Genomic DNA, 13,160 nt, shown 5'->3' on the forward strand with positions numbered 1-13,160 from the left:
AATGGATTCTAACCTTGCTACAGGAGCAAAGGTTTCATCAAAATCAATTCCTTCTTCTTGGTTGTAACCTTGAGCCACTAATCTAGCTTTATTTCTTACAACCACACCGGATTCATCCATCTTATTTCTAAACACCCATTTAGTACCTATTATAGATTGATGTACTGGTTTAGGAACTAATTCCCACACATTGTTTCTTTCAAATTGATTTAACTCCTCTTGCATTGCCATAATCCAAGATTCATCATTTTCTGCATCCTCAAAGGATTTTGGTTCAATTTGAGAGATGAATGCATTATGCTCACAAGTATTTCTAAGTGATGATCTAGTTGTAATACCTCGTGAGGGATCTCCTAAAATTACATCTTTAGGGTGAGAAGAGACATACCTCCACTCCTTGGGGAGTGTTTGAGAAGTACCTTCATTTTGCTCCACATTTGGTTCTTCATGATGTTCCTCTTGAATTTCATGTGGTGCATCCTTTTGATTGTCATTTGATGCTTTTTCTTCTTGTTCTTCTTCTCCTGCATCATCATCAACAACGACTTTCTCCGTAGATGAGGGGTTAGACTCATCAAATGTGACATGCATAGATTCCTCCACAACTAAAGTTCTTTTGTTATAGACTCTATAAGCTTTGCTTGAATTTGAACAACCAAGAAAAATACCAACATCGGATTTTGGATCAAATTTATCAAGATTATCTTTTGTGTTCAAAACAAAACATTTGCATCCAAAAACTTTAAAATAGCCAATGTTGGGTTTTCTATCTTTCCAAAGCTCATATGGAGTTTTATTAAGATTTGGTCTAATCAACACCCGATTTAAAACATAACAAGCGGTGTTGACGGCTTCGGCCCAAAAATATTTTGGTAATGCATTTTCATTTAACATGGTTCTAACCATTTCTTGAATAGACCTATTCTTTCTCTTAACAACTCCATTTTGTTGTGGAGTTCTAGGTGATGAAAATTGATGCTCAATGCCTAGATTATTGCAAAAACTCTCAAACGCATGATTTTCAAATTCTCCTCCATGATCACTCATAATGCATACAATACCATTCCCTTTTTCATTTTGTAATTTCTTACAAAGCACTTTAAAGGCATCAAGAGCATCATCCTTATTGGCTAAGAATAATACCCATGTATATCTAGAATAATCATCCACTATCACAAAAGCATAATATTTGCCATTTAGACTTGCATATCTAGATGGCCCAAAAAGATCTATGTGAAGAAGTTTAAGTGGTTTTGAAGTAGAAATATGGTTTTTATTCTTGAAAGAAGTTTTAATTTGTTTTCCAAATTGACAAGCTTCACAAATCTTATCCTTTTGAAAACCAATTTTCGGAAGACCTTTAACTAAATCATCTTTCGAAATTTTTGAAATCAAATCCATACTAGCATGTCCTAACCTTCTATGCCACAACCAACAATCATCATGCAATGCCGAAAAACATTTATCAAGAGTAGATGCACATTCTATGTCAATGATATAAACATTACCACATCTATTTCCAACAAATAAGGTATTGCCATCACATGAGTTCTCAATAACACAACTAAATTTATCAAAGATAACTTTATAACCTTTGTCACATAATTGACTAATGCTAATTAAGTTGTGTTTCAAGTTTTCAACCAAACATACATTCTTAATTAGAGTTGAAGAGACTTTACCAACATTTCCAATTCCAAGAATTTTTCCTTTTGAGTTGTCTCCAAAAGATACGTCTCCACCATTTTCAATTTTGGTGAAGCTTGAGAACCATGCATAGTTTCCGGTCATGTGCCTTGAACAACCGCTGTCCAAGTACCATTTATTTTTCTTCTTCTTCAAGCCCTACAAGAAAAAATCTCAAGTTTTAGGTACCCAAAGCTTTTTGGGTCCTTGAGGGTTAGCAATGGTTCCTTTTGGAACCCAAATGCATTTGACACCATAATATACATTCCTTTTCACGGGACATCTAAATTTCATGTGACCATTTTGATTACAATAATGACATACAATCTTATGATCATTTGTGGAGGTAGCTTTAACAAAATAATTCTTATAATACTTTTGCTTCAAGTTAGGCTTATATCCAAGTCCTCCTTTATCGAAAACACATTTTTGTGAGTTAAGTATATTATCCAACATCTTTTGCCCATTTGTAAATTTTAGAACAATTTCATTCAATTCATTATTCTTTTTCTTGAGTAATTCGTTCTCATTTTTCAACTCATCTATGTGTGATTTCAAATGCTCATGTAAGATGCTAGGTTTCTCATTTGATAATGCAATTTCATCTTGCAATATTTTGTTTCCTACTTCTAGGCATACAATTCTTGCATTTAGAGATTCATTTTCATTTTTAAGCTTTGCCAGTTCCTTTTTAAGACATACATTCTTTTTACCAATTTTCATCAACTCATTATGCAAATCTTGAAAAGCATCATACAATTCATCATAGGTAGGATCATTTACCTCATTGAGATCATCATCCCCTCCTATTGCCATGAGTGCTAGGTTTGATATCTCTTGCGATCCTTCTTCATCATTTGACTCTTCCTCACTATCATCCCAAGTTGCAACCATTGTTTTCTTCTTGAGTTTGTTGATAAGTGGGCACTCCGATCTTATATGTCCAGGCTTCTTGCATTCATAGCAAGTGATTGCCTCCTTCTTTTCCCTATGATTCTTGAAGTTTCTGAAATTTCTTCGCTCTCCGATTTTCTTAAAGAATTTTCTAAACCTCCTTGCTAGCATGGCTAGCTCTTCATCATCCGGTTCACTCTCTCCATCACTCTCATATTTTGAAGCTTTAAGAGCAATGCTTTTCTTCTTCTCCTCATGTCCTTTTTCTGCAGCTAAGTCCTCTTCATATGAAATAAGAGAACCAATTAAATCATCAAGAGGTAAAGTATTTAAATCTTTGGCCTCTTCAATGGCGGTTCTTTTAGGTCTCCATTCTTTTGGAAGTGACCTAATGATTTTCTTAACTTTCTCACTATTTGAGAAGGTTTTCCCTAAGGCACCTAAGGTGTTCACTATGTCCGTGAATCTAGTGTACATAGAATACATATTTTCGTTTTGTTCCATTTGGAACAACTCATATTGACGAGTGTATCTACTTATTTTAGACTCTTTCACTTGATTTGTCCCTTCATAGACAACTTCAAGTTTGTTCCATATCTCTTGTGCACTTTCACAACTAGATACTCTATGGAATTCTTTCTTATCAAGGGCACAAAACAAAGCATTCATAGCTTTGGAGTTTAGAGACATCTTTCTCTTTTCTAACTCACTCCATTGACTCGATGGTTTAGGAATATCATCTCCTACTTCATCTTTGAATGTAGGCATGAATGGACCATCACAAACAACTTCCCAAATTTCATAATCCAGGGCTTGCAAATAGATTCTCATTCTAGATTTCCAATAAGCATAGTCATTACCATCGAAAAATGGTGGTCTAGTTGTGGATTGCCCTTCTCTAAAGGTTGAGTCATCTAGGGTTGCCATGGATCTTTTACTCTAGACGATTAAGTCTTAGCAAGAGAACGAGGCTCTTATACCAATTGAAATACAAGAATGCAACCCAAGAGGGGGGGTGAATTGGGATTCTAAAAGTTATTTAATTCTAAAGCAAAACTCAATGCAAATCCAACACAAATTTAAAGCAGTAACAAATAAATCAATCACAATATAAAAAGATAAGGGAAGAGAGAGCAAACACTATGGTTTTTACGTGGTTTGGCAATCCCCGCCTACGTCCACGCCTCCAAGCTCACCGAGCTTGAGGATTTCACTAAGCTAGCCACCCAAAGCTTCAAACGCTTACAATTGACTTCCTAGGTGTCAATGGACCTTTACAACAAGAGATTATCCCCAATCTCTTAACCCAAGTGTATCCCAACACTTACAATCACTCAAAGTAAAAGATTACAAATTGTTTTTCTCTCACACAATATTTAAGATTACAAATCAATGCCCAATGTGTGAATAGATGAAGAGAGAATGTGTTTAAAGCTCTATGAAGATTGTATTCTCGGATATAAGCTCAGTGGTAGTGTTGTGATCAGCCTTTGTTTGGATTTGAATGAGCTTATTTATAGTTGTAGCTGAAAACTAGCCGTTAGAGACTGTCTGCACACTGTCGGATCGCCGTTAGCTAGATATCGGATCGCCGTTTGACTAGTCATTATGACCGTTGGGCTGATTTTTCAAATTGTCGGATCGCCGTTATCTAGATGACGGATCGCCGTTTGTGTCAAGAGGCTACACTTCAGTTCTGGTTAATATCGGCGAGCCGTTTATCACAATTGTCGGATCACCGTTTTCGTCCAGAGGCTACTGGATGATATCGGTGAGCCGTTTATCGATCTTGTCGGTTCGACGTTTATGTCTAGAGATTGCCCTTCACTTCTGGTTGATATCGGCGAGCCGTTTAGTAACATATCGGTTCGCCGTTTAGGTCCAGAGGCTATTGGTTAATATCGGTGAGCCGTTTATCACACATATCGATGTGCCGTTTACGTCCAGAGACTAATCTCCATTTCTGCTTGTAATCGGCGAGCCATTTATTACAAATGTCGGTTCGCCGTTTTCCATAAAAACTGCTGCAGTGAGCTATTTTTGCAAGAAAACTGTTTGACTCCAAATCTTTACTATTCTTTATGAGGCTTGTTTAAAGATAGAGAAAATCATGTTGAACTCTTAAAAGATTAACTAAAACTTAATCATGTTTGTTATCATCAAAATCAATGAAGAATTATTTAGGTTAACAAATTATCCCAAAAAAATGGTGAAAGGTTAGTCAACGATCAACGGTTAAAGTCAACTATCGACGTTGATAGGTTAACCGTTGACTGATTCAACGCTGGTTCGAGTTGACTCGAACTATAACCTAAATCAGCCTACAAATCTAACCAACCCTCGTTTTTTTTTTAAATTTTACTTTGACAGGCTTACTATATATTTTAATCCATCAAGCCCACTCTCTATTAGACCAAAACTTATGTTTCATTAAGCCCAATTAGACTGAGGACTTAAGTGATAAATTTTTTAGCCGTTCTGTCCAAAAACAAATTTTATAGCACTTTAGGGACCTTAAAGATATAAACTATAAAACCCTAGTTTCATCTTTTTCTTTTCCCCTTCTCCTAGCTTAGGCAGCGGCCATGGTTGCCGCTTTCACTTAAGCTGCCGCAGCTACTTGCTTGATGATGTGGCTTGATGCCCGCACCATTCCCGGCCGAAAAGAAAATCAGCGACGTCGCTTCAACTTGATTAGTCGCGGCCACCAAGGGGTGATGGTGGCTATTTCTACTGCCAGCTTTAATTCCTTAATAAACTGAAACTATAAAACCGAATTTGGAATATTTATTTTTTACTTCCGAATTTCCTTTATTTTGTTCTCAAACTTAATAATATTAATAATTCCGGTATTAATAAATTGGAGAACACCAAAGGTTTAATCATTAATAAAAATAAATTTGATTCTTAATGATTCAATATAAAGAGGCTCTAATATCACTTATTATAACAAAAAAAACTTTTGGTGAAAACCATCACCTATAATCAAAGAATGTTCATGTTGTATCACCAAGAATCAATAACAAAATTAAGCACAAGCTTACATGAATCTACAACGCTGAATTGCTCTCTAGGGTTGTGTGGTTGGCCTTCCAAATCTACACATTCTCTTAGAGAATCTTTTAAGTTTCTCACTGACCTCTCTCTGATGATGGGATGTCAGCAGAGAATAGAAAGATACGTGTGACCTAGTGACCATAACCACTTATATAGACAACTTTTTCCTATTGTCATTAGGTATTCCTAATTTTGCCCATCATAGAACTAGAATATCATTGGGTCTCTATACATTAAAGGTCCACACCCTGTTAGATACATTAAAGCCCATAATACCGAAAACCTTAATAAATCACTTTTAATTTGGCTTAACCTTATATGACAATCTGCAATACATAATTATTCACATATAAGCCCAACGTTAGATTAAGGATCCAACAATATTAGATTAAAAATCCAATAGCATGCGCTGAGCACGTGAGAAGCTTAGAATGTGGGCCCAAAAGTAGTTAGAAGTTAGTTAGAACGAGCGAAAGTTTTTTGGGTTTGTTAAAAGCAACCTCAATAAGGTTAATTGATGAGCATAATTTGCAGATTGCTTCATGAGCTGAGTGAAAGTTGTAGAGAAGATATTTATCTTGAACTAATGGTGACTGATGATTTTTGTTTTTGTTAGTTCTTTGTTTGTTCTATGATTTTTTTTTTTTTGTTAGTTCTTTGTTTGTTCTTGTCGCCTATAGGTTATTGCTCATTATCTAGCTTGCTTTTACACATGCTTCTTGAAGATAGAAAATTGGTTAGTTTATGTTTTGACTACAAGGATGCCAAAGGGGGAGATGTTTAAGTTTTTTATTGTCGGCATCATTGTGTCAATAATATCTTTATTTATTTATTTCTTTTATTAGGGATTTGTTTCCTTTTATTAGAGATTTATCTAGTCTTAGAAATTCATTAAGATTAGATTATGTGGAATGTTGGAGAATATTTTTAGAGGCATAAAACAAACAAATTGGTGTGTAAGTAGGATTCCATATCAAAGAGTTCCAAATAAAGTGACTACTACTTTGGCAAGTATACTAAGTATTTATGGAATATTAGACTCTTAAGGAAGTATATCTTACTATTCCTCTACTAGGGATTGGGTGAAGTACTACTCCTATATAAAGAGAAGTATTTCACACATTGAAGTGGTGAAGAAGACACATCGTATTTTATATGAAAGAAGAAGCCAATGCAGAGAACTAGAAGAAGGCTGCATATTATGTTTCATCTCATCAGGCCTTCATCACATCAAGTCTTTCATTAGACATTCGCTATATTTACTTTTTTTCTCTTTGGAACAAAGAGGTCGTATGTTGTGTTGAGGAGATCTCAAAGAAAGCAGCAAACACAATTAAAGACGAGGGGTTCTAGCTAAGTAAGGTCAACTAAGTTAGATACAATAAGGTGGTAATAAGAGTAAGTGAGTTTCTAAAATCTTGTAAGAATCCAATAAGTTGTAATCGGTTTCCTAGAGGCTGCGAAGGTATTTAAAACTTAAAGCTTTTACTTTTTCTTTCCCCTCCTTGATGTATGTTTCCCCATATATAGTATTTCAACATGACTTAGTTTCATGCGTCATCATTTATTCCAACATCCATAAACATTGAAATTGACAATTCACTGAAGCTAAACAAAAATGTTTGTGTTTGCATTAATTTTCAACTTTCTGGGCCCTTTTTTTGTTAAAGTACTTCACTGTTTAGATTAGAATCTAAAGAACATTGTCTTGGCCTTTTGTTAGAAACTATCTCAGTTTATTTGTATTCTGCTTTTGGGACAAATTTCAATAAGGCTTTGATCTTTGACTTTAATATCTTAAACTTTGTGGTTTACGCAAATCATCGCAAAAGTTGTAGCTATAGTCTCTTATTATGTTAGCAAAAATTATTATTAAGTTGGAAATTGTGTATTAAATAATAATTATTTTTGGTGAATAACTTGTTGTTTTGAAATTAAATTTCAAGGGAATTAATGACTGCACCATGCAAGAGCTTTCGCAACTTTATGATTAATGGGCTATATATGTTGTTAAGTTAATCATAGCCTACAATCGCAAGGTAATATATGAGTAATTTATTATTATTTTTGCGTCCAAATACCGAAGACTTATTTTTTGTGGTATAATAATTAACTTTATGTACTTGTAGGTGGAAAAAAAGATGAAGCCACATATGGATATTCAATGACATTCTTGTGCTTCTTTTCATTGGTTAATATTCGTTGAATCTTAATTTAGTACTTTCTCTGTTAAAGATTGTCGTAAACCTAATTTGGTACTTATGTTTTTATCTTCCAAACAGTAGTATAGTTAAATTATGTGAATTTAAGTGATATACTTGGGATGTTTATTATGTGAATTGTGTTCGAGATTTAGTATATTTAATATATTTTGAGTTTTCTTTTGGTTGTAAATCAAACAAGAAAAATATAATTAATATAAAAATATACTATTAATCAAAAGTAGCATAACATCACTAAATATTGACATTAAATATTTAAAATGACATTAATGATTTTTGACGTTATTGAGTCAGTGTGCTTCTAATGCTATGGTCACAGAAATCACTAATATGTAAATAGTATTATAAAATACTAGTATTGTCGTGTATTATTTTGATAATACTATAATGACACAAATTATTGACACTAAAAATTAGTGTCAGTGTGTTCTAGTTTGAGCATTACTGATACAATTAATAAGTATTAAAAAAATAATTAGTAACATTAATTTGGTCTTAGTAAAGCTCATTTTTCTACTAGTGAAATCTATCAAACAAAACCAATAAACCTTACAAATACAGTAGATACCTAAAAGTGATGAAGGAAATGTTCACTTAAAACTAAATACAAAAATTTAAAAAGCATGAAATTATAAAGTTTACATTATTAAAAAATTTAGAAAGCATGAAATTATAAAGTTTACGTAATTAAAAAATGATTACATCTCCTAAAATGTCTTGCATACCCTTCGTGACTATGTAAACGAATGAACACTCAATAACTAGTGGTGAAGAAACCAGCTCAAGCCTAAATATATGAAACATTGCTTTATTAAGAGTGGAAATTCAAGTGCAATAGGAAAAAAAATAAATGAGTAGTTTGTGTATCAAAGCTATGTAGGGCTTGAACAATTATTCTTTTCCAAATATTATCACAGCATTAGTATTAAATATAAATCTTTCATACATTTGCTATCCAAACGGACAAGGTGACACACAAATGTATATGCTTGTTGTGATCGTAGTTTAAAATCTAGTTTATTTACTTCACGACAGTTACAACAATAAAGTTAACCTTACAAACTAACCACCATAACCTAACATCAAAATTGAACTACCAGTATCATCATATACATATAGAATATAAGCTCCATTCTCTTCAAGGAAGTAGTACCTATATAACTTTATACATGTTGATATTCCCTTTTCAACGGTAGTAGAAAGTTACTGACAAGCCCTCAATGTCGTAGAAATACATACCTTAAGCGCCTGCATAATTGCCCAATAATTTTTGCACTTCAATGATAAAAGCTAAGAAAAATCTTTATCTCTTCAATCTCAAGTGGCCGACCCATACGAGCGGAGGAGGAGCTAGCTTTCATTTTATTTCACTATATATGATTGGCTATTTTGCTAGCGGGCTTGGAAAACTGCATATAAGACAAATAATACTTGGCCCAACACAATCGTAGGCCCAAACCAAAAAGTCCAAGCATTAATACGTTATTAACACTGATACCAACGTTAATAGTAGTAACAAATAACAATAATAATGACGTAATTAAAAAATAACAATAAAATAAGAGAATAAATCAATAAAGGCAGCAATATAATTAAAATAGTACTGATAATTACTCAATTGCTTTTTGGGTATTACATAAATGTCAAATTTTTTTATATTTTTATGGATTTCAAGTTCTTCCCCCCCCCCCCCAAAAAAAGCACCCAATTAAAAAATTCTCGGATTTTAATTTTAAACACCCAATGACAAGTGTAAACATTTAAATGCTTGAAAAATGGATTTGCTTCTTCATTACTTCTATATATATATAGAGATATATATATATAGGGATTATTATTTTACCAATATTAGAATTTTTTTAATTTGTTACCCAATTAGTCTCACACCTACTCCTGCACTAACTTCAAGGTTTTTTTTGTTGTCATCAATCAATCTTCTTAAATTTGTTTCAAAAAAATTATTTCCATGTTATGCTTGACTGTTTAGCTGATAATACCACTGCAGATGATAGATCAACAATCGTTGACGGCTAACCAACTTGGAAAAATGCATCACTCCAAAATTATGCATTTTCAACACTTAACATCAATTGTCTCTGTGTATCAGTAGATGAATAACTACTTCAGATAATCTCCATTTTAACTATTACTAGATTAAATTATTCATATGTAGTTCTAACTTACATGAATGGTTGTGAATTTTGTGTTAAGATTTTAAGCTGAAAAGATTTATTATTTCCTTTGTATCAGTTGGCCATGAATTCACTTTATACCTGATTACCCGAGTTTGAGTAAAAATTCTTTGGGGCAGGGGTTAATATTTTCTGGGTAATGATTTTCATTTCCATCCAAACCTTATACATGTAAGTATCTTTTTGATTGCCCACTAAATCCCTGACCTTCGTTCTCCATCAAATTGCAAAAGGAGGAATTTGAAATATATTTAGAACGATTCACTTGTTTTCGGGAGTATATTTATCCACTTGTTATCATGATCATGGTTTCAATAGCTAGTTTGAAGGTGTAATTGCATAGCGGGGTTTATATATGACTAAAATCTGGTTCATCAACGGTAAAGCAGTTCATTACTTGAATGTATTAACAGATTAGTTTGAGTATTGCTGCTAAAGATGCTCACCAAATTATATCCAAGTTTTGGGAATAAAATAAGTTGCATTCTGAAATTGTATCCTAGGCATTTACGGTCGGTAGCTTTTTAGCATTTTCAAGTTAATCATTTGGAGGCGTAGCTTCATCGGATTTTCTGTAGACAAATGCAAAATTTAAAGGATAGTCAGATATATTATTTATGATGAAAATACATAGGAGGTGCCATGGAGGAAGAGGCGGCAGCAGTCTTTTCATTTAGTTTGGCAAGAAAAGTCTTGTGCAGATCATCAACTGCTGCATCCATTTGAAGAAGCTCCTGATGATTGATCTCATTAACTGGGGTTTCCCACCAATGTGGTTGAGTCTCTTTCCCCTTCCTATTCTGCTTCAAGATCTTCTCCCGTGCATTTTCCTCATCCAGCTGGCGCAGCAGCTCATTATGCTGCTGATTCAGCTCACTAATTCTCAACCGGCGGTGAGCCTCAACCAGCAAATGAGTGTTGTCATTCGGATGCTCCTGGTTCAACCCCAGGAAGCGGTTCGCAACGGCTTCTAGGGAGGGATGCCCGAATGAGAAAGGCTTCCCAGATGGTGAGAACACCACAATTCCAATCTCAGCTCCAGTGAGAGTGGCAAGCTCACTGGCCTTCTTGTAGATACCTGATCTACGTTTTGAGAATGCTATCATTCTATCGTTCTCATTCTCTATCTTTTTCATTTCAATCTTTTGTCTCCCTCTGGTTTTCTTGGCTGCCATTTGGAAAATCAATGTGATGGGCTTATTTCTTTTTCTATGAACAATGATTTTTTTGGGCTTTGATATGATCGTTTTATGATGAATTTATAAGAGGAAAGACGCTAAAATCAATTAGATTAAGGTAAAGAATTTATTTGTTTTAAGTAACTAGGTCTTACCATATTTAATACAGGTGTATAAAGCTACTGAATGACTTACCATAAACTCTTGAAGAATTAAATTCATTAACAATTTTATAAAGAAAATATGGAATGGTAACAACTTAGAGTAAATACATAAATCCTCACCTTCCTAATTATAAAGAAAATATGATGAGGTAACAACCTAGGTTTGTATAAGTGTTTTCAAAAAAGAAATTATTATCTTCTTAATTTATCAAAATTATAAATTTAGCCCTTTATCCCAAATCAGAAACGCAAAAATTATTACGTACAATAAAATCTCAATAAATTACTTGTATTGGGACTATAACAAATTTATTAATTAATAGTTGATGTTTCTTAAAAGCTAAATCAATAAATAAATAAGTATTTATCCTCGACAAATTAATAGTTGATGCTTCTAATAAATAAATAAATAAACAAGTATTTAACGGTTTAAAGGACATATTACATATATGTGAAAATACTCATTTCTAGATATTTTTGTTTTAGGAAAAAAAAACAAAGTAACGTTTATAATCAATCCTAAGAAATGGAAAATAAATGTATCATTCAAATTTATGCATTTTCACGTATTCGTTCTTCGATCAGATTGAGAGCTCTTCATATTTCCGACATAAAATCAAATGTTACATCAAGTTTGAAGTCAATAATTCGAAGCCTTTCTTAAGATTTGATGCACACAACCCCAAATCAAGAGCTCTCTCGCAAACTTTTAAGGCCTCTTGTGAATTGAAACGCGCGCCACCCGAAGTTGCCTCTTTTGTTCTCGAGATTGATTATTTTTCTCAGCTGGCGGTAAGCCCCAATAAGTGGACGAGGGTTGTCATTTGATGGCTGCTTCAACCCAGGAAACCGTTTGCAACAGCTTCAATGGAGGATGACCAACTGAGAAAGGCTTGGTAGTGAGATCACCACAATCCAATCTCAGTGCCAGTGAGAGTAACAAGCTCACTTGCCTTCTTGTAGATTTCGGATCTCTGTTTGGCGAATGTTAATCATCTTGTCACCTCATTTTCAATCCTCCTCGTCTCAATCTCTTGAAGAAGCTAGAGATTAATTAAGATGAAGAAGATTGAAAATAAGGATGATAGAATGATCACACTCTCTAAACGTAGATCCGGGATCTACAAGAAGGCCAGTGAGCTTGTCACTCTAACTAGCACTGAGATTGGCATTGTGGTGTCCTCACTATCTGGTAAGCCTTACTCCTTTGGTCACCCCTCCATTGAAGCTGTTGTAAACCGCATCCTGGGATTGACCCAGCCACCAAATGATAACAGTCACCCCCTTGCTAAGGCTCAATGCCAATTACTCTCTGTTCAATAAAACCCAAAAAAAAAGATTTTTCTCTTTTATTTTTACTCCTAGTAATGTTAATTTAAGGCTTGGACAAGGCTCAAGAAAAATGTCAAGACATTTATAGGGAACAACGCGTAAAATACACCCATGCACGTGAGCGCGTGCATGTGTGTATCATACATAAATGTAAACTTAGTTGTGCTCTTTAAAAAATATACAAACTCAAGTCTCACCAGATTACTTATTCAAGCATGTTACAGGTAAGTGAGTTCAAATTTACCTAAATATTTAAAAACCAGAGAACAACCACATTAATTATAAAAAATCTGACGATATCTAGCCAATTTTACCTAATAAATAAGTAAAGATAACAATTGCCCTTAAAATCCTTAACAAATAGTTTTTAAGAACTTTTATTTAGTTGGCCACCCAAGTTTGAATTTTCTGCGAGATACAATAAAACCTTTATAA

The 13,160-nt window shown here is 33.8% G+C and overlaps 1 protein-coding gene across 1 annotated transcript; it reads right to left on the reverse strand.

The window, feature by feature from the left end:
- Positions 1-10,589: 10,589 nt before the first annotated feature.
- On the reverse strand, positions 10,590-11,226 carry LOC18033311 (agamous-like MADS-box protein AGL61). Its single transcript, XM_006421288.2, has 2 exons — positions 10,682-11,226; positions 10,590-10,623 (listed from the first exon to the last, which is right to left on the reverse strand). Exons 1-2 carry the CDS (start codon positions 11,224-11,226, stop codon positions 10,590-10,592), a joined length of 579 nt encoding a protein of 192 aa, XP_006421351.2.
- Positions 11,227-13,160: the final 1,934 nt, after the last annotated feature.

This window comes from Citrus clementina, unplaced genomic scaffold (assembly GCF_000493195.1).
Source record: "Citrus clementina cultivar Clemenules unplaced genomic scaffold, Citrus_clementina_v1.0 scaffold_9, whole genome shotgun sequence".
NCBI lineage: Eukaryota > Viridiplantae > Streptophyta > Magnoliopsida > Sapindales > Rutaceae > Citrus > Citrus x clementina.

Bases quoted from the DNA above. Each gene is read 5' to 3' on its own strand.
- LOC18033311 (XM_006421288.2), bottom strand. From the start codon at position 11,226: ATGGCAGCCAAGAAAACCAGAGGGAGACAAAAGATTGAAATGAAAAAG. The intron at 10,624-10,681 runs GTATTTTCATCA...ATTTGTCTACAG, and splicing joins TCCTCCATGGCACCTCCTAT to AAAATCCGATGAAGCTACGC.